Here is a 24,422-nt window from a genome sequence, read left to right as displayed (position 1 = left end):
ATTTTTTGGGTGCCGATTTTTTATTTCAAATTTCTTCTTGGATATTTAATCAATATTTTTGTGTATTTGTGGAATATTTCAGTGAACACAATGCTTTCAATGTGTTGCAATGGTTACTTTATGCACTTTATTTTATGATGGCAGTGTGTAACACTGCATTTTCTTTTTTTTAGTGAAAATGTGCAAAAACACTAATAATTCCTCGCTACGTTAAATTTTGATATTAACTGGGTAGAATATAGCGATATATTGCGATAATATCGTATCATGACCCAAGTATCGTATTGCAACATGTATCCTTGCCAATACTCACCCCTAATCATAAGGGCTCTTTCTTGAGCCAATTTAACCTTTCCCAGGACTGAGGGGAGGGTTTGTCCTGAAGTGACTGGTCACTTAGTCCTTTACACAGGACTAGCTGAAGAGAGACAAACAAAAAGTTGTGTTAGAGCAGTGATTCTCAACCTTTTCAGCCCGTGACATCCCAAAATAAAGGTGCCAAAAACCAAGGATCACCACTGGGGGAATAAAGCGGAGAGCTTTTGGAGGCTCACCCATAAAGTCAACTAAAAGATGGTCCATTTCTTTAACAATCTGTGATAATCACATTTATTTATTTATTTGAATAATATCCACTGTTATCCAGGAGGTTTATTATTATGTGCACCATACCATAGTATATCAATTGAATCTGTCATCTTTAAAATGTGAATCTTTGTTTTAATCAGAAATAAAATTGGTTAAAAATGACCAAAATTAGCGGATAAGGTGGTGAAATGGGATTTTAAAAACCACAGAAATAGGTTAAAAATTGCAAATTAGAGAGGCCAAAAACAGACAGAAAAAGCAGTTAAAAAGGGTTGAAAGTGTCATTATTGACAAATAATAGGCATGACAAATGAATGAATGAGGTTAAATTGGCAAAAAAAATAAAAAAAAAGTACAAAAAGAGATTCAAAGTGACAAAAATGGGTCAACATATGTGACAGGTAAAAAAAAAAAGTGGTGGAAATAGTTTATAAGTGCCAAATATGTCATGAAAGCGGAAAAAATGTGCAGAAAAGGCATTGAAATGTGATGGGGAAGTGGCAAAAATGGGAGCAATGCAGCAAAAATGCATGAAAAGGAGCAAAAAATATGGCGAGAAAAAGAGATGATAATAGGTTAACGTATGGCAAGTTTGGTGTAGTTGCAGAAGAAGGTTAAAAATGAGAAAAAAAGGGCTCAAATTTAAAAAAATATATATATATTCTTAGTTTCTCCCTCCCAGTGTCTCGCGACCCCAAATGGGGTCCTGACCCCAAGGTTGAGTGCCCGTGTTAGAGGAGCATACACAAAAATACCAGGGTCTCTAATATGTATGACAGTTACAAACCTGTGCTAGGTGAATCACAGGTGAATTATTTAGTTTAGTCTCAACAGTAAAATTAGTTACAGACGCTGTAAATCATCTCATCGACTTATCATCTCACAATTACTGATATAAATGGCGTAATTTTAGACACAGTGACAAATGTAGCTGTACTATGTACATTCCCAGTAACTCTTCTTAAAGAAAGCTATTTCAGAATATAAAATCGGCTTGGACTCACTCATGCCAGCAAAGATGATGATGGGCTTTTAACAAAATGAAGACATTTGCCTGATAAAGGGTTAGTGCAAGCACTGAAACATGACTCAGCCCTAGTGTATCCAAGCTGTTGATAGTTATGTATACGTATTATCAAACTGCCAGGTTGTCTTTACAGGGAAACGAAGCAGTAGGAATAAAAATGCTCACCTGCTAAGTCCTTCAAACTATTCTCCTGTTAAACTGCGCAGCTCCAGTGCAGCGCCTTGTGTTAGCTTAAAGCTAAGTAGAGCTAACTCAGCTGCTGCAAATACAGCCAGGACTTGTTTACTGTAAACATGTGCGGTCCCCTGTAAGGCGATGTTGTTGTCGGTAAAGCAGAACGGTATCCTCGGTGACCAAAGTGAGCAGTCGTGTTTGAGAAAAGCTAACAAATTTTTAATCGATGTTTTGGAATCAGGCTGAATGGTAGAAGAATACGAGTTGTTTTCAATCAGCTGGTGTTCCTGTTAGCGAGTGACAGACTTCCGCTCACGTGACGTCAGGGTACATTAACAGAGCGACGTTAAAAAATAAAAAATAAACTAACAACTACTCCAACTTAAATAAATAGATTAAAAATCTCAAATTGATCTATGATTAAGTAAAATAAATAAATAAATTGAAGCCAAGTATTGGATTTTTATTTCAACGTTTTTCAATATTGTAATACTACCCTGTGTTTGAACATTTTCACCTCTAATATGAATGAAGTTTAGCTTGTCCTTCCTTCTGGAAGAGGTGGACAGTAAACTATATATTGTATTGTAGTCGTTTTTAGTATTTCTTATTGATTCTTTTTTTTTTTTTTTTTAATTTTACAAGGAGTATCTGGACTTTTGTTCAAATAATAATGGTGAGTACTTTACTACTTTGTCTGCTTCTGGTAGGCGCTTCATTTTCTTTCTTTTTTTTATTTTGGAAAATGAAAATTGAAAACAAATCAAGTGTACTCCATCTAAACCACTTGGATATTCACTGTTTTGATGTTGTGTGTGTGTGTGTGTGTGTGTGTGTGTGTGTGTGTGTGTGTGTGTGTGTGTGTGTGTGTGTGTGTGTGTGTGTGTGTGTGTGTGTGTGTGTGTGTGTGTGTGTGTGTGTGCGTGTGCGTGTGTGTGTGTTTTTAGTGTCGTTTTGTGTATTTTTCTTTCATTTATTGTGTGTCTTTGTTGTTATTCCATGATTGTACTCAACACAGTAACAAACTAATAGGTCTACTGTTTTTTTCCTGAGAAGAATTCCTTGTTGTGTTTAATTAGAGGAATAATCTTGGCTGTCTTCCATTGTGTAGGAAGAAGACATTTTGTTCAACTTAAATGAATTATATGAGAAACAGGTAAAGCAGTTAAAGCAGCTACTAACTTTAACTATTTAGTCTGAATATTGTCAATCCCAGCAGGTTTATCCATGATGGCCTGTAATAGTTCTTTAACGTGATTTTCAGTTGCAGTCTTAAATTGAAAAATACAATCTTTGTCATGCATTATCCCTTTTCTTATTGATTCATTTAATTATTATTATTATTATTATTATTATTATTATTATTTTGTGTAGACTCCATGGCATTTCTCAATTAAATTTTAAAAAATATTGGCTCAGATTATTGGTGATTTAATTTGGTTTGGTTAAATAAACTCCATTTAATTCCAAATGCAGCTTTCAAAAAGGAAAAACAAAATAGACTATAATGTACATTATACTGTGTTGTCATGTTTGTACACCTTCACAAAATTAGTATTTAAAATAACTGAACATAGAATTCAGATAAATAAACTAGAAAAAGATCATTGGACAATTAAATGCTTTTCCAGCTCATCTTTAGTCAATAAAAGGCAGTTCCAAAAAGCTAAATGTTGACAGGTTGTCATGGCAACTTAAGGCTAAGGTCAAAGCAGAGTCGAACCTACAAATTCTCTACGTGCAGAAATAACTTTCGATAAACATTGACCAGCAGATGTCATCAGTGAGCAACGTTTGAGACCAAAGTGAGTTTTGAATGTCAATTTTTATGACTAATTCACTGATTTTACACAATTTTATTGACATATTTAATAATGGTGTGAATGAGCTGATACTGTAAAGATATTTGGAACTACAGTACTTTTAAACTATTTTAACATTTAACTTTTAGTCTGAATTGGATCATTTTGATACAGTTTTGTGCACACGGTGGTGTAGTGGCTAAAGTTCAATTACAAATAATCACAATTACTGAGCCTGAAATAAATAACCTAATAATAGTGAATCTTCCTCGTGTTAGCATCTCTAATACAAACAAATATAAATCATCTAATTTATTTCCTATCTATTGGTTACCTTGTTAGGCTTCCTAATCAATGAAAATATAGGTATTAATATTTATGCTGTGGGTGTTTGAGCCTTTTTTGTGTCTGTAGATTTTTATTTTTTTTAGATGGTAAAAAGTGTGAAAGCTTGATATGAAACATATTTTAATAATAATTAACTACATATGTGTAGAACTGTAAAAAGAACTGTAACATGGTTCCCCAGTTTTGTGTTAAATTATAATTGACAATTTTCTGTAAAGTTTTCAAAGCAATTACAATTACACAGTTTGTCATCGAAACTCAACTATAATTTAATTACGATTGCGACTGAAACAGATTTTTAAAATTACATATATAATTATAGCTACCCCATGATTAAAATAATCCATTCCAATTATAATTGACAGTATTCCTGTTTGAAGGGCTGTAAGTGAAAAACAGTGAAAGATACAGAAAAGTAGAAAGCTGAAACTGAACTGTGTGTGTGTGTGTGTGTGTGTGTGTGTGTGTGTGTGTGTGTGTGTGTGTGTGTGTGTGTGTGTGTGTGTGTGTGTGTGTGTGTGTGTGTGTGTGTGTGTGTGTGTGTGTGTGTGTGGTTTTTCTAGTGAGGTTTCGTGTATTTTTCTTTCATTTATTGTGTGTCTTTGTTGTTATTTTGTGTGTTGCTGGTAATAGTGAATATTAGGCTCTGTGTGTGTGTTTTTAGTGTCAGTTTGTGTATTTTCTTGTTTGTCTTTTCTTTTTATTATTCAGTATATTGTTCTGTTATTTGTGTGTTGTTTTTTTTTTGCAATTTTGTGAGTTGCTGGTAATATTTCGTATGATTATCATTTTTAACTAAAAATAAATATTATTAAACCACATTTTAAAATGCTTTTATTTGTTAATTTTCCTCTCACTTTATTTCTAGTACCCCCTGTAGTGCCATCGCCTACTTCTAGGAGTACACGGACCCCCATTTGAGAAACACTGATCTAATTCACTATCTTTCCTGCAGCCAATCATCTGTGATCTGAGTGAGTGCTGTTGTCATAGTGTGACCTCATTTATGTGCATGTTGATAATTTGAATGTAGTCCATTTTGTAAAAAGTATTCTTTTATTTGATCATACGCCACTTTTTCCATGATTGTACTCAACACAGTAACAAACTAATAGGTCTACTGTTTTTTTCCTGAGAAGAATTCCTTGTTGTTTTTAATTAGAGGAATAATCTTGGCTGTCTTCCATTGTGTAGGAAGAAGACATTTTGTCCAACTTAAATTAATTATATGAGAAACAGGTAAAGCAGTTAAAGCAGCTACTAACTTTAACTATTTAGTCTGAATATTGTCAATCCCAGCAGGTTTATCCATGATGGCCTGTAATAGTTCTTTAACGTGATTTTCAGTTGCAGTCTTAAATTGAAATATACAATCTTTGTCATGCATTATCCCTTTTCTTATTGATTCATTTAATTATTATTATTATTATTATTATTATTATTATTATTATTATTATTATTATTATTATTATTATTATTATTATTATTATTATTATTATTATTATTTTGTGTAGGCTCCATGGCATTTCTCAATTAAATTTTTAAAAATATTGGCTCAGATTATTGGTGATTTAATTTGGTTTGGTTAAATAAACTCCATTTAATTCCAAATGCAGCTTTCAAAAAGGAAAAACAAAATAGACTATAATGTACATTATACTGTGTTGTCATGTTTGTACACCTTCACAAAATTAGTATTTAAAATAACTGAACATAGAATTCAGATAAATAAACTAGAAAAAGATCATTGGACAATTAAATGCTTTTCCAGCTCATATTTAGTCAATAAAAGGCAGTTCCAAAAAGCTAAATGTTGACAGGTTGTCATGGCAACTTAAGGCTAAGCTCAAAGCAGAGTCGAACCTACAGATTCTCTATGTGCATAAATAACATTCGATACACATTGACCAGCAGATGTCATCAGTGAGCAACGTTTGAGACCAAAGTGAGTTTTGAATAATGTCAATTTTTATGACTAATTCACTGATTTTACACAATCCAGTGATTATTATATTGTAACTTTATTGACATATTTAAATAATGGTGTGAATGAGCTGATACTGTAAAGATATTTGGAACTACAGTACTTTTAAACTATTTTAACATTTAACTTTTAGTCTGAATTGGATCATTTTGATACAGTTTTGTGCACACGGTGGTGTAGTGGCTAAAGTTCAATTACAATTAATCACAATTACTGAGCCTGAAATAAATAACCTAATAATAGTGAATCTTCCTCGTGTTAGCATCTCTAATACAAACAAATATAAATCATCTAATTTATTTCCTATCTATTGGTTACCTTGTTAGGCTTCCTAATCAATGAAAATATAGGTATTAATATTTATGATGTGGGTGTTTGAGCCTTTTTTGTGTCTGTAGATTTTTATTTTTTTTAGATGGTAAAAAGTGTGAAAGCTTGATATGAAACATATTTTAATAATAATTAACTACATATGTGTAGAACTGTACATAGAACTGTACCATGATTCCCCAGTTTTGTGTTAAATTATAATTGACAATTTTCTGTAAAGTTTTCAAAGCAATTACAATTACACAGTTTGTCATCTAAACTCAACTACAATTTATTTACGATTGCAACTGGAACAGATTTTTAAAATTACAATTATAATTATAGCTACCCCATGATTAAAATAATCAATTCCAATTATAATTGACAGTATTCCTGTTTGAAGGGCTGTAAGTGAAAAACAGTGAAAGATACAGAAAAGTAGAAAGCTGAAACTGAACTGTGTGTGTGTGTGTGTGTGTGTGTGTGTGTGTGTGTGTGTGTGTGTGTGTGTGTGTGTGTGTGCGTGTGTGTGTGTGTGTGTGTGTGTGTGTGTGTGCGTGTGTGTGTGTGTGTGTGTGTGTGCGTGTGTGTGTGTGTGTGTGTGTGTGTGATAGCTATGATAAGATCAGTGTGGAGATGGAACAAGGTGGCTGTAGTTACATTAGGCCCAATTGGAATTTTGATCCAGAGGGTACCTCAAAGTTTGGATGAGTCTGTAATGGTCCTTCTCTGTGACAGACTGGTTGTGGAAGAAAAGTCTAATGCCACAAGTCGTGGTTCTGGACCAATGGGTGTCCGCAGGTTCCATTCCTGGGCCTGGTCAGCTTCAGTGGTTTGGCTCACAGGCATTTGTCCTTGTTCAGAATCAGCACAGTTCTCCCTGGTTCTGGTTTGTGTTATCTTCACCACGGGTCCAAACTGACTTTGCGTGGACTTCTTCAACTCCAGTGTGCTTTACTCTGTCAGCTTTCAGGCTCAGCTCATGCAGGTTTTTGTTCTATGATGTGGTTCTTGTGTTGAGTTTGTGCAGGCTTGGTTCTTGAAGTCTGGTTCTTGGTTCAGCTCAGTCGTTGGAACAGGAGCTTTTTCTTCTCTGGATGCACAAGCGTATTTCAAGTCTAATGAAATAAAACCACTGTAATGTTCTAAAGAAAAGAAAAAGAGAGCGTTGCGATGAGCATCTTAGCACCAGCACCAAAATTCAAGGATTGGAATTTAAGCGTTTCTATTGGTCGACGTGTTTTTTCGGGAGCCATTTAGATTGCTTTGAATGAGTCATGGGTTGTGGTTTGTCAGTGGGTGTGTTCTTATGAGTTTGAATGGAGGTCTTTTGGAAAGAGAAATATGTAAATAATTCAGAACACGGTTAGATTATAACCTTCAAAACAAGATGAAAGCAGAGATCATATTTTCCCGGTTATTCTGACACCAAACATGATATCCTTTATCCAATATTAATGAGAGAAATTCAATAAGAACACTTTAACTGCAAAAATAATTATTCAAAGGGGTTTCCTTGATTTTCTGTGAATAAAGAGAGTTAGTGGCAGTATAGAAAAATACATTTCAAACACTTATCAGAAATTTGTGTTCACTTTTAGAATGTATCTTTGTTAAATGTTGGAGAAAGCATGTGCTCTCCAGGTCCTAAACTCCTGTGCCATTTGTTCTCTTCTGTTTGCAAGGAGGGGTAAAGACAAACAGGGGATAGATTGTTCCTGTAGTTAGAGGGATGATGTGGTATCAGCCACAGACATGGTCTCCTACAAATCATATTCTTTATCACTTCATCTCCTCTTTCCTTTTGCATCAGATCCTGATATAAAGCGAAACATGGAGAACCCAAGCATGGAGCAGCTGGCAGAGCATACCCGAGAGACCCCCACAGCTGAGCTCAGGACTTCTCCTCCTCATCACAAAGTATCCAGGAAAACACCTGTGAGCTTTCCCACTCCTGACTACTCCAAGGTAGAGTCCAGGGTTCAATTCTTCAAAGGCCAGTACAAGCGTCCAAAAAGCCAAAGCAAAGCACCTCTGAGCTTCCCCACACCTGACTACTCTCAGGTAAAGTCCAGGGTTCAATTCTTCAAAGGCCAGTACAAGCGTCCAGAAAGCCAAAGCAAAACACCTGTGAGCTTCCCCACACCTGACTACTCTCAGGTAAAGTCCAGGGTTCAATTCTTCAAAGGCCAGTACAAGCGTCCAGAAAGCCAAGCAAAACACCTGTGAGCTTCCCCACACCTGACTACTCTCAGGTAAAGTCCAGGGTTCAATTCTTCAAAGGTCAGTACAAGCCTCCAAAAAGCCGACGCACCCTCAGGGAGGACTCCCTGAGCCCCCAGGCCCCTTTACCTTTTAAATCTTCTGCTGACTTGGTGAGGGACGTCCTGCAGCACACAGCAGATGGATCCTCCTCTTCAAATATCTGTCGCCTTCAGCAGGCCATCACTTTTGTTGATCAGCTACAGGTAACAGTCTTTCTCATTTACATCATCTCAAGGCAAGGCAACTGTATTTGTATTGAACATTTCATACACCAGGCAACTCAATGTGCTTTACATGATCAAAATGTGCAATAGAAAACATTCAACAGCTTAAAATCAATAAGAACATTAAAATCATCAGTAAAATCATTTAAAATCATCAACAAACACATTACATCATCAACATGACTAAAGATCTCCCTCTCAATCATACGCAGTAGAGAAAAAAGTTCCTTTTACTTTGATTTAAAAATGTTGACATGTGATGCTGCAGTTTGTTCCACTTATTTGCAGCATAACAACTAAATACAACATCACCATGATTACTGTGAGCTCTGGGCTCCACTATCTGACCTGTGTCCATAGATCTGAGAGACCTGCTAGGTTCATACCTGACTAACATCTCACTGATGTATTCTGGACCAACCCATTCACACATTTATAACCAGCAGCAGAACTTTAAAGTTTATTCTGAGGCTGACTAGGAGCCAGTGTAAAGACTTTAAAACTGGACTAATGTGTTCTGACCTCTTTGTTCTGGTTAAGACCTGAGCTGTAGATGTTTGATGAAGACCATTACAATAGTCCAGTCTGCTGGAGATGAAAGCATGGACCAGTTTCTCCTGATCTTTCTGAGTCATTAAACCTTTCACTCTGGAGATGTTCTTTAGGTGGTAGAAAATGTTTTTGTGATAGATTCGGTCTGACTGCTGAATGTCAGATCTGAGTCAATCAGAACACCAAGGTTTTTGACTTGGTCTTTAGCTTTTAAAGATCCAGACTCAGATACTTGCTGACAGCAGTCCTCTTTTCCTTGTCACCAAAGACAATCACCTCCATCCTGTCATGGTTTAGTTGAAGGAAGTTTTCACTCATCCAGTAGTTTACTTTTTCTAAGCAGTCACACAACACCTCAATGGGACCATAGTCATCTGGGTTCAATGATAGACATAGTTGTGTGTCATCTAGTTTCCAATGCTTACAAAATAACTTTGCTCCTCCAAGTAGAACTTAAACCATTGCTTTACTTTTCCATTTAGTCCAACCCATGTTTACAATCTGTGCAACAAAATTGTATGATCTACAGTGTGAAATGCAGCACTTAGATCCAATAGAATGAGAACAGATGCTTTTACTGAATCAGTGTTCAACCTTATGTCATTGATCACTTTGATAAGAGCAGTTTCTGTGCTGTGATGAGAACCAAAACCTGACTGAAATTTATCAAATATTTTGTTGAATGTTAATAATTGACTCAGTTGGTTGAAGACCACCTTGTCAATGATCTTGGCCATGAATGGAAGGTTGCTGATTGGTCTATGGTTAGCCAGTATAGGGGCATCCAGTGTTCGCTTTCTCATCTGTTCTTCTTCTCTTCCTACAGGAGATCTACATGCAACTGCTGAATAAGCATGCAGAAGCAGAGAACACCATCAACCATCTGCGTCTCACGGCCAAGGTAGTTAATTTTTTATGTTCATAGTTATTTTGTGTGTTTTTAAAATAGTGTATTTTGTTGTAGTTTTTTATGGTTTGGATGAATGTAACAACATGTTTGTTCCTTAAAAAGTTGTGAGGTTTTCTTGGCTTAACTTCAGATCAAACTGGGTCATATGTTGCTCCTGGACTGAAAATCAGTGTGTGTGTGTGTGTGTGTGTGTGTGTGTGTGTTCCACAGGAGAACCTGACTCACTCTGTCTAATCAGCATGAATCCTGCTTGAAGTGTGCGACACACTTCACATTAATGCTGAGCAGGCAGAAGGACAATCTGGGTCATGAATGGTCAAACTTATCATCAAGTCCAACACCTGGTGCCGATGGTACGAAGAAAAGCTGAAAGAGCTGATGGAGAATCACACGCTATCAGGAACATGTCCTACCTTTGGATCACGTTGGAAGAAGTTCTGGACCTTGAATAACTGTTGTTACTTGTGTCAATAAACCTGCCTTTAATTTAATTTATTCTTTTGTTTTATTCCTTCTCACTTACCTCATTCCTGTTAAATTACAAACTACAACTGTTAAAGATGGTGACGAGGTCCTATATTGTTTTTGAAAGATTTTTTAAAAAGTTTTAAAAAGGTATTGAAATTAACCTCAGGATTCCTGCATATACCCTGTTAATCATTTAGTAGCCTTTTACATCATTTAGTAACTTTTTAGATAATTTTGCAGCTTTTTACATCATTAAGTAACTTTTTAGATCATTTAACAGCTTTTTAGATCATTTCACAGCTTTTTTAGGTCAATTAGTAGCTTTTTAGATCGTTTAACACCTTTTTAGATCATTTAGGACCTTTTTAGATCATTTAATCGCTTTTTAGATAATTTAACAGCTTCTTAAATCATTTAACAGCTTTTTAGATCATTTAACAAGTTTTTAGATCATTTAGCAGCTTTTATTTTAATTTTATTTATTTATTTTTTTCACTTGTCTGCACCTGCTGTCAAAGGTCAACACTCCAAGAAGTGCAATCATTATGAGACAGCAATGCATGTTTTGTTATTGCAATAAGATAAATTGATTTTTTTTTATTGCTTAATTGTGACCATCACCAGCCCTCCCTAAGGAAGGGTAAGAAATATTTTATTATAGGGAAGATATAAAAAGGGAGAGCAGTGTTACACCTAGGTGGAGGGGGAGGGGGAGGGGAAAGGGAGCAGGGAGACTCAAGGTAGGAAATAGAAAGGGTGGGGAAGAATAGATTATTTTACAGTGAGGGTGAGATGTGAAGTTGTAGAACATATTGTGCTTATTATGTTGTGTAATCAAGCCAGTATAGAGACAAGTGTGAAGCTTAGCTATAATAGTGGTGGCTGTGGACAGGGGGAATAAGTGAGTGGTAGTACCTAAAGCAGATATTTGGGATTAACGTGTCTAAAGCCAGTATAAGTTTTAGCCCACATCCCAAGGCGTGCCAGTGCATTGCAGTGACCAGCAGATGTCATCAGTGAGCAACGTTTGAGACCAAAGTGAGTTTTGAATGTCAATTTTTATGACTAATTCACTGATTTTACACAATTTTATTGACATATTTAATAATGGTGTGAATGAGCTGATACTGTAAAGATATTTGGAACTACAGTACTTTTAAACTATTTTAACATTTAACTTTTAGTCTGAATTGGATCATTTTGATACAGTTTTGTGCACACGGTGGTGTAGTGGCTAAAGTTCAATTACAAATAATCACAATTACTGAGCCTGAAATAAATAACCTAATAATAGTGAATCTTCCTCGTGTTAGCATCTCTAATACAAACAAATATAAATCATCTAATTTATTTCCTATCTATTGGTTACCTTGTTAGGCTTCCTAATCAATGAAAATATAAGTATTAATATTTATGCTGTGGGTGTTTGAGCCTTTTTTGTGTCTGTAGATTTTTATTTTTTTTTAGATGGTAAAAAGTGTGAAAGCTTGATATGAAACATATTTTAATAATAATTAACTACATATGTGTAGAACTGTAAAAAGAACTGTAACATGGTTCCCCAGTTTTGTGTTAAATTATAATTGACAATTTTCTGTAAAGTTTTCAAAGCAATTACAATTACACAGTTTGTCATCTAAACTCAACTATAATTTAATTACGATTGCGACTGAAACAGATTTTTAAAATTACATATATAATTATAGCTACCCCATGATTAAAATAATCAATTCCAATTATAATTGACAGTATTCCTGTTTGAAGGGCTGTAAGTGAAAAACAGTGAAAGATACAGAAAAGTAGAAAGCTGAAACTGAACTGTGTGTGTGTGTGTGTGTGTGTGTGTGTGTGTGTGTGTGTGTGTGTGTGTGTGTGTGTGTGTGTGTGTGTGTGTGTGTGTGTGTGTGTGTGTGGTTTTTCTAGTGAGGTTTCGTGTATTTTTCTTTCATTTATTGTGTGTCTTTGTTGTTATTTTGTGTGTTGCTGGTAATAGTGAATATTATGCTCTGTGTGTGTGTTTTTAGTGTCAGTTTGTGTATTTTCTTGTTTGTCTTTTCTTTTTATTATTCAGTATATTGTTCTGTTATTTGTGTGTTTTTATTTTTGCAATTTTGTGAGTTGCTGGTAATATTTCGTATGATTATCATTTTTAACTAAAAATAAATATTATTAAACCACATTTTAAAATGCTTTTATTTGTTAATTTTCCTCTCACTTTATTTCTAGTACCCCCTGTAGTGCCATCGCCTACTTCTAGGAGTACACGGACCCCCATTTGAGAAACACTGATCTAATTCACTATCTTTCCTGCAGCCAATCATCTGTGATCTGAGTGAGTGCTGTTGTCATAGTGTGACCTCATTTATGTGCATGTTGATAATTTGAATGTAGTCCATTTTGTAAAAAGTATTATTTTATTTGATCATACGCCACTTTTTCCATGATTGTACTCAACACAGTAACAAACTAATAGGTCTACTGTTTTTTTCCTGAGAAGAATTCCTTGTTGTTTTTAATTAGAGGAATAATCTTGGCTGTCTTCCATTGTGTAGGAAGAAGACATTTTGTCCAACTTAAATTAATTATATGAGAAACAGGTAAAGCAGTTAAAGCAGCTACTAACTTTAACTATTTAGTCTGAATATTGTCAATCCCAGCAGGTTTATCCATGATGGCCTGTAATAGTTCTTTAACGTGATTTTCAGTCTCAGTCTTTAATTGAAATATACAATCTTTGTCATGCATTATCCCTTTTCTTATTGATTCATTTTATTATTATTATTATTATTATTATTATTATTATTATTATTATTATTATTATTATTATTTTGTGTAGGCTCCATGGCATTTCTCAATTAAATTTTTAAAAATATTGGCTCAGATTATTGGTGATTTAATTTGGTTTGGTTAAATAAACTCCATTTAATTCCAAATGCAGCTTTCAAAAAGGAAAAACAAAATAGACTATAATGTACATTATACTGTGTTGTCATGTTTGTACACCTTCACAAAATTAGTATTTAAAATAATTGAACATAGAATTCAGATAAATATACTAGAAAAAGATCATTGGACAATTAAATGCTTTTCCAGCTCATATTTAGCCAATAAAAGGCAGTTCCAAAAAGCTAAATGTTGACAGGTTGTCATGGCAACTTAAGGCTAAGGTCAAAGCAGAGTCGAACCTACAGATTCTCTATGTGCATAAATAACATTCGATACACATTGACCAGCAGATGTCATCAGTGAGCAACGTTTGAGACCAAAGTGAGTTTTGAATAATGTCAATTTTTATGACTAATTCACTGATTTTACACAATCCAGTGATTATTATATTGTAACTTTATTGACATATTTAAATAATGGTGTGAATGAGCTGATACTGTAAAGATATTTGGAACTACAGTACTTTTAAACTATTTTAACATTTAACTTTTAGTCTGAATTGGATCATTTTGATACAGTTTTGTGCACACGGTGGTGTAGTGGCTAAAGTTCAATTACAATTAATCACAATTACTGAGCCTGAAATAAATAACCTAATAATAGTGAATCTTCCTCGTGTTAGCATCTCTAATACAAACACATATAAATCATCTAATTTATTTCCTATCTATTGGTTACCTTGTTAGGCTTCCTAATCAATGAAAATATAGGTATTAATATTTATGCTGTGGGTGTTTGAGCCTTTTTTGTGTCTGTAGATTTTTATTTTTTTTAGATGGTAAAAAGTGTGAAAGCTTGATATGAAACATATTTTAATAATAATTAACTACATATGTGTAGAACTGTACATAGAACTGTACCATGATTCCCCAGTTTTGTGTTAAATTATAATTGACAATTTTCTGTAAAGTTTTCAAAGCAATTACAATTACACAGTTTGTCATCAAAACTCAACTACAATTTATTTACGATTGCGACTGAAACAGATTTTTAAAATTACATATATAATTATAGCTACCCCATGATTAAAATAATCAATTGCAATTATAATTGACAGTATTCCTGTTTGAAGGGCTGTAAGTGAAAAACAGTGAAAGATACAGAAAAGTAGAGAGCTGAAACTGAACTGTGTGTGTGTGTGTGTGTGTGTGTGTGTGTGTGTGTGTGTGTGTGTGTGTGTGTGTGTGTGTGTGTGTGTGTGTGTGTGTGTGTGTGTGTGTGTGTGTGTGTGTGTGTGTGTGTGTTGTGTGTGTGTGTGTGTGATAGCTATGATAAGATCAGTGTGGAGATGGAACAAGGTGGCTGTAGTTACATTAGGCCCAATTGGAATTTTGATCCAGAGGGTACCTCAAAGTTTGGATGAGTCTGTAATGGTCCTTCTCTGTGACAGACTGGTTGTGGAAGAAAAGTCTAATGCCACAAGACGTGGTTCTGGACCAATGGGTGTCCGCAGGTTCCATTCCTGGGCCTGGTCAGCTTCAGTGGTTCGGCTCACAGGCATTTGTCCTTGTTCAGAATTAGCACAGTTCTCCCTGGTTCTGGTTTGTGTTATCTTCACCACGGGTCCAAACTGACTTTGCGTGGACTTCTTCAACTCCAGTGTGCTTTACTCTGTCAGCTTTCAGGCTCAGCTCATGCAGGTTTTTGTTCTATGATGTGGTTCTTGTGTTGAGTTTGTGCAGGCTTGGTTCTTGAAGTCTGGTTCTTGGTTCAGCTCAGTCGTTGGAACAGGAGCTTTTTCTTCTCTGGATGCACAAGCGTATTTCAAGTCTAATGAAATAAAACCACTGTAATGTTCTAAAGAAAATAAAAAGAGAGCGTTGCGATGAGCATCTTAGCACCAGCACCAAAATTCAAGGATTTGAATTTAAGCGTTTCTATTGGTCGACGTGTTTTTTCGGGAGCCATTTAGATTGCTTTGGATGAGTCATGGGTTGTGGTTTGTCAGTGGGTGTGTTCTTATGAGTTTGAATGGAGGTCTTTTGGAAAGAGAAATATGTAAATAATTCAGAACACGGTTAGATTATAACCTTCAAAACAAGATGAAAGCAGAGATCATATTTTCCCGGTTATTCTGACACCAAACATGATATCCTTTATCCAATATTAATGAGAGAAATTCAATAAGAACACTTTAACTGCAAAAATAATTATTCAAAGGGGTTTCCTTGATTTTCTGTGAATAAAGAGAGTTAGTGGCAGTATAGAAAAATACATTTCAAACACTTATCAGAAATTTGTGTTCACTTTTAGAATGTATCTTTGTTAAATGTTGGAGAAAGCATGTGCTCTCCAGGTCCTAAACTCCTGTGCCATTTGTTCTCTTCTGTTTGCAAGAAGGGGTAAAGACAAACAGGGGATAGATTGTTCCTGTAGTTAGAGGGATGTTGTGGTATCAGCCACAGACATGGTCTCCTACAAATCATATTCTTTATCACTTCATCTCCTCTTTCCTTTTGCATCAGATCCTGATATAAAGCGAAACATGGAGAACCCAAGCATGGAGCAGCTGGCAGAGCATACCCGAGAGACCCCCACAGCTGAGCTCAGGACTTCTCCTCCTCATCACAAAGTATCCAGGAAAACACCTGTGAGCTTTCCCACTCCTGACTACTCCAAGGTAGAGTCCAGGGTTCAATTCTTCAAAGGCCAGTACAAGCGTCCAAAAAGCCAAAGCAAAGCACCTCTGAGCTTCCCCACACCTGACTACTCTCAGGTAAAGTCCAGGGTTCAATTCTTCAAAGGCCAGTACAAGCGTCCAGAAAGCCAAAGCAAAACACCTGTGAGCTTCCCCACACCTGACTACTCTCAGGTAAAGTCCAGGGTTCAATTCTTCAAAGGCCAGTACAAGCGTCCAGAAAGCCAAAGCAAAGCACCTGTGAGCTTCCCCACACCTGACTACTCTCAGGTAAAGTCCAGGGTTCAATTCTTCAAAGGTCAGTACAAGCCTCCAAAAAGCCGACGCACCCTCAGGGAGGACTCCCTGAGCCCCCAGGCCCCTTTACCTTTTAAATCTTCTGCTGACTTGGTGAGGGACGTCCTGCAGCACACAGCAGATGGATCCTCCTCTTCAAATATCTGTCGCCTTCAGCAGGCCATCACTTTTGTTGATCAGCTACAGGTAACAGTCTTTCTCATTTACATCATCTCAAGGCAAGGCAACTGTATTTGTATTGAACATTTCATACACCAGGCAACTCAATGTGCTTTACATGATCAAAATGTGCAATAGAAAACATTCAACAGCTTAAAATCAATAAGAACATTAAAATCATCAGTAAAATCATTTAAAATCATCAACAAACACATTACATCATCAACATGACTAAAGATCTCCCTCTCAATCATACGCAGTAGAGAAAAAAGTTCCTTTTACTTTGATTTAAAAATGTTGACATGTGATGCTGCAGTTTGTTCCACTTATTTGCAGCATAACAACTAAATACAACATCACCATGATTACTGTGAGCTCTGGGCTCCACTATCTGACCTGTGTCCATAGATCTGAGAGACCTGCTAGGTTCATACCTGACTAACATCTCACTGATGTATTCTGGACCAACCCATTCACACATTTATAACCAGCAGCAGAACTTTAAAGTTTATTCTGAGGCTGACTAGGAGCCAGTGTAAAGACTTTAAAACTGGACTAATGTGTTCTGACCTCTTTGTTCTGGTTAAGACCTGAGCTGTAGATGTTTGATGAAGACCATTACAATAGTCCAGTCTGCTGGAGATGAAAGCATGGACCAGTTTCTCCTGATCTTTCTGAGTCATTAAACCTTTCACTCTGGAGATGTTCTTTAGGTGGTAGAAAATGTTTTTGTGATAGATTCGGTCTGACTGCTGAATGTCAGATCTGAGTCAATCAGAACACCAAGGTTTTTGACTTGGTCTTTAGCTTTTAAAGATCCAGACTCAGATACTTGCTGACAGCAGTCCTCTTTTCCTTGTCACCAAAGACAATCACCTCCATCCTGTCATGGTTTAGTTGAAGGAAGTTTTCACTCATCCAGTAGTTTACTTTTTCTAAGCAGTCACACAACACCTCAATGGGACCATAGTCATCTGGGTTCAATGATAGACATAGTTGTGTGTCATCTAGTTTCCAATGCTTACAAAATAACTTTGCTCCTCCAAGTAGAACTTAAACCATTGCTTTACTTTTCCATTTAGTCCAACCCATGTTTACAATCTGTGCAACAAAATTGTATGATCTACAGTGTGAAATGCAGCACTTAGATCCAATAGAATGAGAACAGATGCTTTTACTGAATCAGTGTTCAACCTTATGTCATTGATCACTTTGATCAGAGCAGTTTCTGTGCTGTGATGAGAACCAAAACCTGACTGAAATTTATCAAATATTTTGTTGAATGTTAATAATTGACTCAGTTGGTTGAAGACCACCTTGTCAATGATCTTGGCCATGAATGGAAGGTTGCTGATTGGTCTATGGTTAGCCAGTATAGGGGCATCCAGTGTTCTCTTTCTCATCTGTTCTTCTTCTCTTCCTACAGGAGATCTACATGCAACTGCTGAATAAGCATGCAGAAGCAGAGAACACCATCAACCATCTGCGTCTCACGGCCAAGGTAGTTAATTTTTTATGTTCATAGTTATTTGTGTGTTTTTAAAATAGTGTATTTTGTTGTAGTTTTTTATGGTTTGGATGAATGTAACAACATGTTTGTTCCTTAAAAAGTTGTGAGGTTTTCTTGGCTTAACTTCAGATCAAACTGGGTCATATGTTGCTCCTGGACTGAAAATCAGTGTGTGTGTGTGTGTGTGTGTGTGTGTTCCACAGGAGAACCTGACTCACTCTGTCTAATCAGCATGAATCCTGCATGAAGTGTGCGACACACTTCACATTAATGCTGAGCAGGCAGAAGGACAATCTGGGTCATGAATGGTCAAACTTATCATCAAGTCCAACACCTGGTGCCGATGGTACGAAGAAAAGCTGAAAGAGCTGATGGAGAATCACACGCTATCAGGAACATGTCCTACCTTTGGATCACGTTGGAAGAAGTTCTGGACCTTGAATAACTGTTGTTACTTGTGTCAATAAACCTGCCTTTAATTTAATTTATTCTTTTGTTTTATTCCTTCTCACTTACCTCATTCCTGTTAAATTACAAACTACAACTGTTAAAGATGGTGACGAGGTCCTATATTGTTTTTGAAAGATTTTTTAAAAAGTTTTAAAAAGGTATTGAAATTAACCTCAGGATTCCTGCATATACCCTGTTAATCATTTAGTAGCCTTTTACATCATTTAGTAACTTTTTAGATAATTTTGCAGCTTTTTACATCATTAAGTAACTTTTTAGATCATTTAACAGCTTTTTAGATCATTTCACAGCTTTTTTAGGTCAATTAGTAGCTTTTTAGATCGTTTAACACCTTTTTAGATCATTTAGGACCTTTTTAGATCATTTAATCGCTTTTTAGATCATTTAACAGCTTTTTAAATCATTTAACAGCTTTTTAGATCATTTCACAGCTTTTTTAGGTCAATTAGTAGCTTTTTAGATCGTTTAACACCTTTTTAGATCATTTAGGACCTTTTTAGATCATTTAACAAGTTTTTAGATCATTTAGCAGCTTTTATTTTAATTTTATTTATTTATTTTTTTCACTTGTCTGCACCTGCTGTCAAAGGTCAACACTCCAATAAGTGCAATCATTATGAGACAGCAATGCATGTTTTGTTATTGCAATAAGATAAATTGATTTTTTTTATTGCTTAATTGTGACCATCACCAGCCCTCCCTAAGAAAGGGTAAGAAATATTTTATTATAGGGAAGATATAAAAAGGGAGAGCAGTGTTACACCTAGGTGGAGGGGGAGGGGGAGGGGAAAGGGAGCAGGGAGACTCAAGGTAGGAAATAGAAAGGGTGGGGAAGAATAGATTATTTTACAGTGAGGGTGAGATGTGAAGTTGTAGAACATATTGTGCTTATTATGTTGTGTAAACAAGCCAGTATAGAGACAAGTGTGAAGCTAGGCTATAATAGTGGTGGCTGTGGACAGGGGGAATGAGTGAGTGGTAGTACCTAAAGCAGATATTTGGGATTAACGTGTCTAAAGCCAGTATAAGTTTTAGCCCACATCCCAAGGCGTGCCAGTGCATTGCAGACCATTATATGTGCAAAAAAGGAGCCCAAGGCCACACCCCACAGTCGAGCAGCACCCCAGATGCCCCCGAGATCCCAGGTCGAGAAGCAGCCACCGCCCCCCACACACACATCTGAGGAAGCCCCAAGCAGCCGAGCACCCAGCGCATCCTGCCACCGACCCTAATCCCCCCCCCCCGACGAAAAGGTCCAGCCACACTGCAGAGCCCGGCTCACAGGGCGGCGCCCAAGCCGGGGCTACCCGGCGCCGCACCTGCAGGCATGGTAGGGTGTGGCCCGCCAGACCCGCCCCGGAAGATCCCCGCCAGGACCGGCCCAGCCAGCCGGCCAGGCCCGCCGGACCCCAAGGGCACCATCGCAGGACATGGAACTCCCGAGGGATAGCCACCCCAGCCCATGAACCGGCCACAACCCAGCAGGACTGCACAGGAGCCACCGGCTCATTTAACAGCTTTTTCATTCACAATAACTTGTGCTGCTTTTAGTTGCTCTAAAAAACAGGAAAAGTTAAAGATGTTGATGTAAACCTCTTGTCTACCTATAAAAGCAAGGGTGGTCTGTGTGTGTGTGTGTGTGTGTGTGTCTTACTATATTCTTTAAATTCATAAAGAAAATTGACAAAACTGACAAATCATTTACATTTGTGTTTGTATAATTTACCATTTAAAATGAGCAGATTCACAATGAAATCAATATAATGTATGTTATGTCCAAAGTACATAACAATACATGTACAATTAAATTGGAATGTAATTAATTCTGCGTTGCAAATATTTTTCCATTTGACCCTAAAATAAAACAATTGAATACAATAATAACACAAATGTGTAAGGAATTCTGGCTCGTTATTGCAAAAAAAAACTGTATGTATTGTCTATATCTTAAAAAAATAAAAATGTTTAAATGCAAATTGGTAGAGTTAATATTGTGTCCAATTTTAATATGAATTTCTTTGATCCTGTTGTTAACACAGAATTTAAAAGGCAATGTCCAGACCCTCGCCTCAATGTTTGTCAAAATGTTATTCCAAAAGGCCTTCCCATGATTCCTCGAGGAGATATTTTCCTCTTTTCATAAAATGTATCTCGTATATGTTCGTTATTGTGCTTTCGGTCCGCCTCTGGTCGGCGCTGGTAGTGAGCGTTGGTGACGTCATCACGACACGACACCCACTTAAAGCTGTGTTGTTTGGCTGTTGCTGATGAATCCATAATCAGTCTTTTCCTCACAATGGACAGAACTCTGGATACTGATAACCTGGAGATGCGTCTCCAGGTGTTGGAGGGACGAATCTACGGAGAGAGAAGAAACAAAGGCGCTAAACCTGTTAAGGTTTGTCCAAGCTATTATGTTTTTGTTGGAGGCCGGAGATAGGTTAGCATGCTGCTAATTAATAGAGCTAACAACGCCATGACATTTCAGGGCGTATTTATATTCGTGCAAGTCATATATTTTCAAGTAATTGGTACGACTGTCATATAAGTATTTTTTTTATTATAATTTGATGCTTTTGTTTTGAAAAGCAATGGAAATTTTTAGAGATTAAGATTGTAGGTTGTCATCAACTGCAGGCTGTCTCTCTCTGTGGTAGCAGAAAATTGTTGAATGGGTCGCAGAATTAGGTTGATATAGTGACTCAGCATCTATTTATGGCACAATACTAAGACTTGTTTTCTTCTGTGGTCTAAACTGCTCTTTGCTTTCTGGAAATGCTGGAAATAATGCTACAACTAGTGTTTTTTTTATTTAGCACAATAGCATTGTTCCACTTCTTGTACACTCATCACATTTTGTGGATGAAGATGGAAAAAATGCTGACTATTTAAAATTCAAATTTTGTTAAGGAAAAACAATAATTCTACCAAATTCCAACAATTTGTGACAAAAAAGCACACAATATTCTGTTGAATTGAATTGTTCTGTGACACATCTTTCACCTTTATAATAAAGTCTTTTTCATGGTTAATAACTCACATTAGATCATATCATTATGTTTTGTCAGTGTGCTGAGTCTCTGGCTAGGATTCAGGCCGGGCTGACAAACACAGCCAATAAGAGGGAGCGAGTCAAAATCCTGCATAAAAAGAGTGAGTCGTACTTTTGTCATTACATGTTAGCAAGTTTTTTATTAGTAATTGAATCTTTAGATATTACAAATTATTTTTTTAAATACATTCAAGCAGTATTTATTTATTTTTCTTTTTGGTTTGAAGTTTGATGTGAAACTTGTTTTAAAGCAATTATTATTCCTCTTGTGCAGTTGAAGATCTGCTGAAGTATCTGGACCCTCAGTTTACCAACCACATCACCGTCCCAGATGCTATGAAATTAGAGTTCATTCTTGCAGGTAAGAAGCAAAAAAAAAAAACCACAAAACATCTGGATTTATACATGCAGCTTAGGGCTGGGCAATATATCGAGATTTAAGATGTATCAAGTTTTCTATTTTTGCCATATAGAAAATCATATCTATATCGCCTTTATATATATATATATATATATATATATATATATTTTATAGCTCATTTTGTATTAAAATACTCATTTTATAAGCCACTGCTTTCAAAAAAGCACACTTTTTGAAAAACACAGTTAGATGGAGTGTGTTCTAACACAGACTTTCCCCTAAACAAGCCACACTACAGAACTCACTCACACGTGCTGTCCCTTAGAGGAGAAAAAGATAAATTACTGAGTGTGTTCTAACCCAGACTTTCCCCGAAACAAGCCACACTACAGAACTCACTCACACGTGCTGTCCCTTAGAGGAGAAAAAGCTAAAGTGGCATATATTATACAGCTGTTTGTTAACAAATGAGCCCGTGTGGGATTTTGCATCAGCAAATGTAACCCAAAAATGTCTTTCTAGTAAGATTTTATTAAGTTAAAAATATCGATATTGATATCTTGTATCGCCATTTTGAGAAAAAATATTGTGATATGAGTTTTGGTCCATATCGCCCAGCCCTAGAATTTAGTTTTTTCCGTTTGTTTTCCACAATCACAGAAAATCTGAGGCCCTAGCTGTAAAGTTTGATTTGTAGAAGAATGACGGGCATCCTGTCTGTGTGTGTTTTTATTGCATAGAGGAGGACTTCCTGCTCTCCCAGGCATCTTTACTGGAGCAGGTCAGCAACCTGCAGCCACTTTTAGACAGCACCTACATCAGAGGTAAGTTAGTCATGCACATTAAAACCACAGCAGCGACCAGTTTGTGATTTCTTTCTGTTTGTGCCTAGTGTCGTATTCTTGATTGCGTATACTGCCCACATCATTGGATGAATTAGCCCTGACTGTACACAGTCAGTGGAGATTACATTTCAGTCTTCTTAGGCCTTGGTTGTGCCTGTTTTTTTCCCCCAGATGTACCAGAACATGCCACTAAGTTGCATCGTTTGTCTCAGATTCACATGAAGGAGCAGGTATAGCATCGCTCATCAAACGCAGCTCTCTGGGTCTGTTTGGGGGAAGATTACTCATTAGTGTTGTGGCTTGTTTTTGCAGGACCAAACTGAGGTTCAGTCACAAGAAGTGAAGAAACTTTTCGAGGAATATAATAAAATGGTACGGTTATTCAACACTTTCCTGTAATATTATTGAAAAATGTATAATTCAAGTAATGCAGTCTTAAAGATACCAGGAGTATCAAATTACTTTTGGTTCAGGGGCCAAACATGGACCACTTTAATCTCAAATCTTAACATTAATGTCCTGTATTGCACTTCCAGTTATAAATTATGGAAAGCACCACCAAAATTCAAGCAATAAGTAACATATATCAGCCCCTGCAGGATGTTCACATAGAATTTCTCTGATTTTGTGACTGATTTATAATTAATTAATTAATTGGGAAATTTTGTGAAATGATTTAAGAAGAATCGGAGGATTTTGGAAAAATTGTGAGTTTTGATAGTTTGATATTAATGACTGCTATCATGTGATATAAGCATTTGACAACTGTATTTGATTGAATTTATTTTTTAATAGGGAGTGAAATATCTACAATGGAACTATTTGGTCATTAGCACAGTTATTCATGTTTACTTTCTCCTGCGGGCCAAATTCAATGCTTTAAAAGGCCAGATTAGGCTTCCGGCCCGAGTTGACACATGCCATGACACATGCATTATTTGTGCAGTTACTATCCTCACTGAAAAATATGAAAGTAAACAGTTACGTTAGACTGTAATTAAACCATGTTTCTAGTAGACTTTTAAAGCTTTGTTTTATTTGTGATAAATCGGAAACATAATTAACCAGTTAATATATATTTACTGGTTGAGCTGAAGCTGTTTGTTTGCTTCTGATTGACAGATGTTCCTGCTCTCTAAGCAGTTCACACAATGGGACGAGACTCTGAGGACAATGGAGGAGGCCAAAGGAATCCGACCTGTAGAGTAGCTGTTAACAACTTGCTGAAAAAGACCAGGGTCCTGATGAAAAGTTCAATTTTATTATTGGTTTTGTTTCATTTTTCTGTGTGTGTTTTTTTTTCTTTTCCCCCAAATCAAAAGCTAAATGAAACAACTGTATTTACTTCTCTTTGTCTGGTTTATGGTGTAAAGATGTGGCTGCTTCTCATGTTGCTGAATCATCGGCAGTATTAAAAAAAAAAACAGAAACATAAACCCTTAGCTAATGCTGGAGTTTAAGAGCTATGGGAAAAGTACATGTGACCTTCAAT

The 24,422-nt window shown here is 36.3% G+C and overlaps 4 protein-coding genes across 7 annotated transcripts in view; 3 read left to right on the top strand and 1 right to left on the bottom strand.

Moving 5' to 3' along the window:
• atg5 (ATG5 autophagy related 5 homolog (S. cerevisiae)) overlaps window positions 1-2,082 on the bottom strand; it is a 28,786-nt gene extending 26,704 nt beyond the window's left edge. Inside the window, exons 1-2 of the mRNA XM_028470636.1 lie at window positions 1,781-2,082; window positions 314-418 (exon numbers count right to left, since the gene is read on the bottom strand). The gene's annotated coding sequence lies outside the window, so the exon portion shown is untranslated. The remainder of the gene's footprint in view (window positions 1-313; window positions 419-1,780) is intronic.
• Window positions 2,083-3,512: 1,430 nt separating this feature from the next.
• LOC114478437 (AT-hook-containing transcription factor-like) lies at window positions 3,513-10,674 on the top strand. 2 transcript variants are annotated; one of them, XM_028471526.1, is made up of 6 exons: window positions 3,513-3,594; window positions 4,808-4,913; window positions 8,046-8,420; window positions 8,516-8,700; window positions 10,100-10,174; window positions 10,394-10,674. In XM_028471526.1, exons 3-6 carry the CDS (start codon window positions 8,066-8,068, stop codon window positions 10,415-10,417), a joined length of 639 nt encoding a protein of 212 aa, XP_028327327.1. In that variant the 5' UTR covers window positions 3,513-3,594; window positions 4,808-4,913; window positions 8,046-8,065; the 3' UTR covers window positions 10,418-10,674. The 2 variants fall into 2 exon arrangements, with proteins under 2 accessions (XP_028327327.1, XP_028327328.1); XM_028471527.1 differs by lacking the exon at window positions 4,808-4,913 and having other exon boundaries at window positions 3,549-3,594.
• A 974-nt stretch (window positions 10,675-11,648) lies between these two features.
• Window positions 11,649-18,685, top strand: LOC114478420 (AT-hook-containing transcription factor-like). 3 transcript variants are annotated; one of them, XM_028471496.1, is made up of 5 exons: window positions 11,649-11,689; window positions 12,878-12,983; window positions 16,063-16,718; window positions 18,118-18,192; window positions 18,405-18,685. In XM_028471496.1, exons 3-5 carry the CDS (start codon window positions 16,083-16,085, stop codon window positions 18,426-18,428), a joined length of 735 nt encoding a protein of 244 aa, XP_028327297.1. In that variant the 5' UTR covers window positions 11,649-11,689; window positions 12,878-12,983; window positions 16,063-16,082; the 3' UTR covers window positions 18,429-18,685. The 3 variants fall into 3 exon arrangements, with proteins under 3 accessions (XP_028327297.1, XP_028327298.1, XP_028327299.1); XM_028471497.1 differs by lacking the exon at window positions 12,878-12,983 and having other exon boundaries at window positions 11,653-11,689; XM_028471498.1 differs by lacking the exons at window positions 11,649-11,689; window positions 12,878-12,983 and adding an exon at window positions 13,840-13,918.
• Window positions 18,686-20,872: 2,187 nt separating this feature from the next.
• dctn3 (dynactin 3 (p22)) lies at window positions 20,873-24,397 on the top strand. The gene is made up of 7 exons (XM_028470011.1): window positions 20,873-21,070; window positions 21,741-21,825; window positions 21,999-22,085; window positions 22,826-22,909; window positions 23,102-23,160; window positions 23,243-23,302; window positions 24,053-24,397. The coding sequence occupies exons 1-7, from the start codon at window positions 20,969-20,971 to the stop codon at window positions 24,137-24,139; spliced, it is 564 nt and encodes a 187-aa protein (XP_028325812.1). The 5' UTR covers window positions 20,873-20,968; the 3' UTR covers window positions 24,140-24,397.
• Window positions 24,398-24,422: the final 25 nt, after the last annotated feature.

Source organism: Gouania willdenowi, chromosome 16 (assembly GCF_900634775.1).
Source record: "Gouania willdenowi chromosome 16, fGouWil2.1, whole genome shotgun sequence".
Classification (NCBI taxonomy): domain Eukaryota; kingdom Metazoa; phylum Chordata; class Actinopteri; order Blenniiformes; family Gobiesocidae; genus Gouania; species Gouania willdenowi.
The sequence above is the reverse complement of the archived record's forward strand: the minus strand, read 5'-3'. Positions and strand labels throughout refer to the sequence as shown.

What these genes read in the sequence shown, in the direction of transcription:
- LOC114478437 (XM_028471526.1), top strand. Translation starts at nt 8,066, where the DNA reads ATGGAGAACCCAAGCATGGAGCAGCTGGCAGAGCATACCCGAGAGACC. An exon ending in CAGGGTTCAATTCTTCAAAG is followed by an intron (nt 8,421 to 8,515) that starts GCCAGTACAAGC and finishes AATTCTTCAAAG; the next exon opens with GTCAGTACAAGCCTCCAAAA. An exon ending in CTTTTGTTGATCAGCTACAG is followed by an intron (nt 8,701 to 10,099) that starts GTAACAGTCTTT and finishes CTCTTCCTACAG; the next exon opens with GAGATCTACATGCAACTGCT.
- LOC114478420 (XM_028471496.1), top strand. Translation starts at nt 16,083, where the DNA reads ATGGAGAACCCAAGCATGGAGCAGCTGGCAGAGCATACCCGAGAGACC. An exon ending in CTTTTGTTGATCAGCTACAG is followed by an intron (nt 16,719 to 18,117) that starts GTAACAGTCTTT and finishes CTCTTCCTACAG; the next exon opens with GAGATCTACATGCAACTGCT. An exon ending in ATCTGCGTCTCACGGCCAAG is followed by an intron (nt 18,193 to 18,404) that starts GTAGTTAATTTT and finishes TGTGTTCCACAG; the next exon opens with GAGAACCTGACTCACTCTGT.
- dctn3 (XM_028470011.1), top strand. Translation starts at nt 20,969, where the DNA reads ATGGACAGAACTCTGGATACTGATAACCTGGAGATGCGTCTCCAGGTG. An exon ending in AAGGCGCTAAACCTGTTAAG is followed by an intron (nt 21,071 to 21,740) that starts GTTTGTCCAAGC and finishes ATGTTTTGTCAG; the next exon opens with TGTGCTGAGTCTCTGGCTAG. An exon ending in CAAAATCCTGCATAAAAAGA is followed by an intron (nt 21,826 to 21,998) that starts GTGAGTCGTACT and finishes CCTCTTGTGCAG; the next exon opens with TTGAAGATCTGCTGAAGTAT.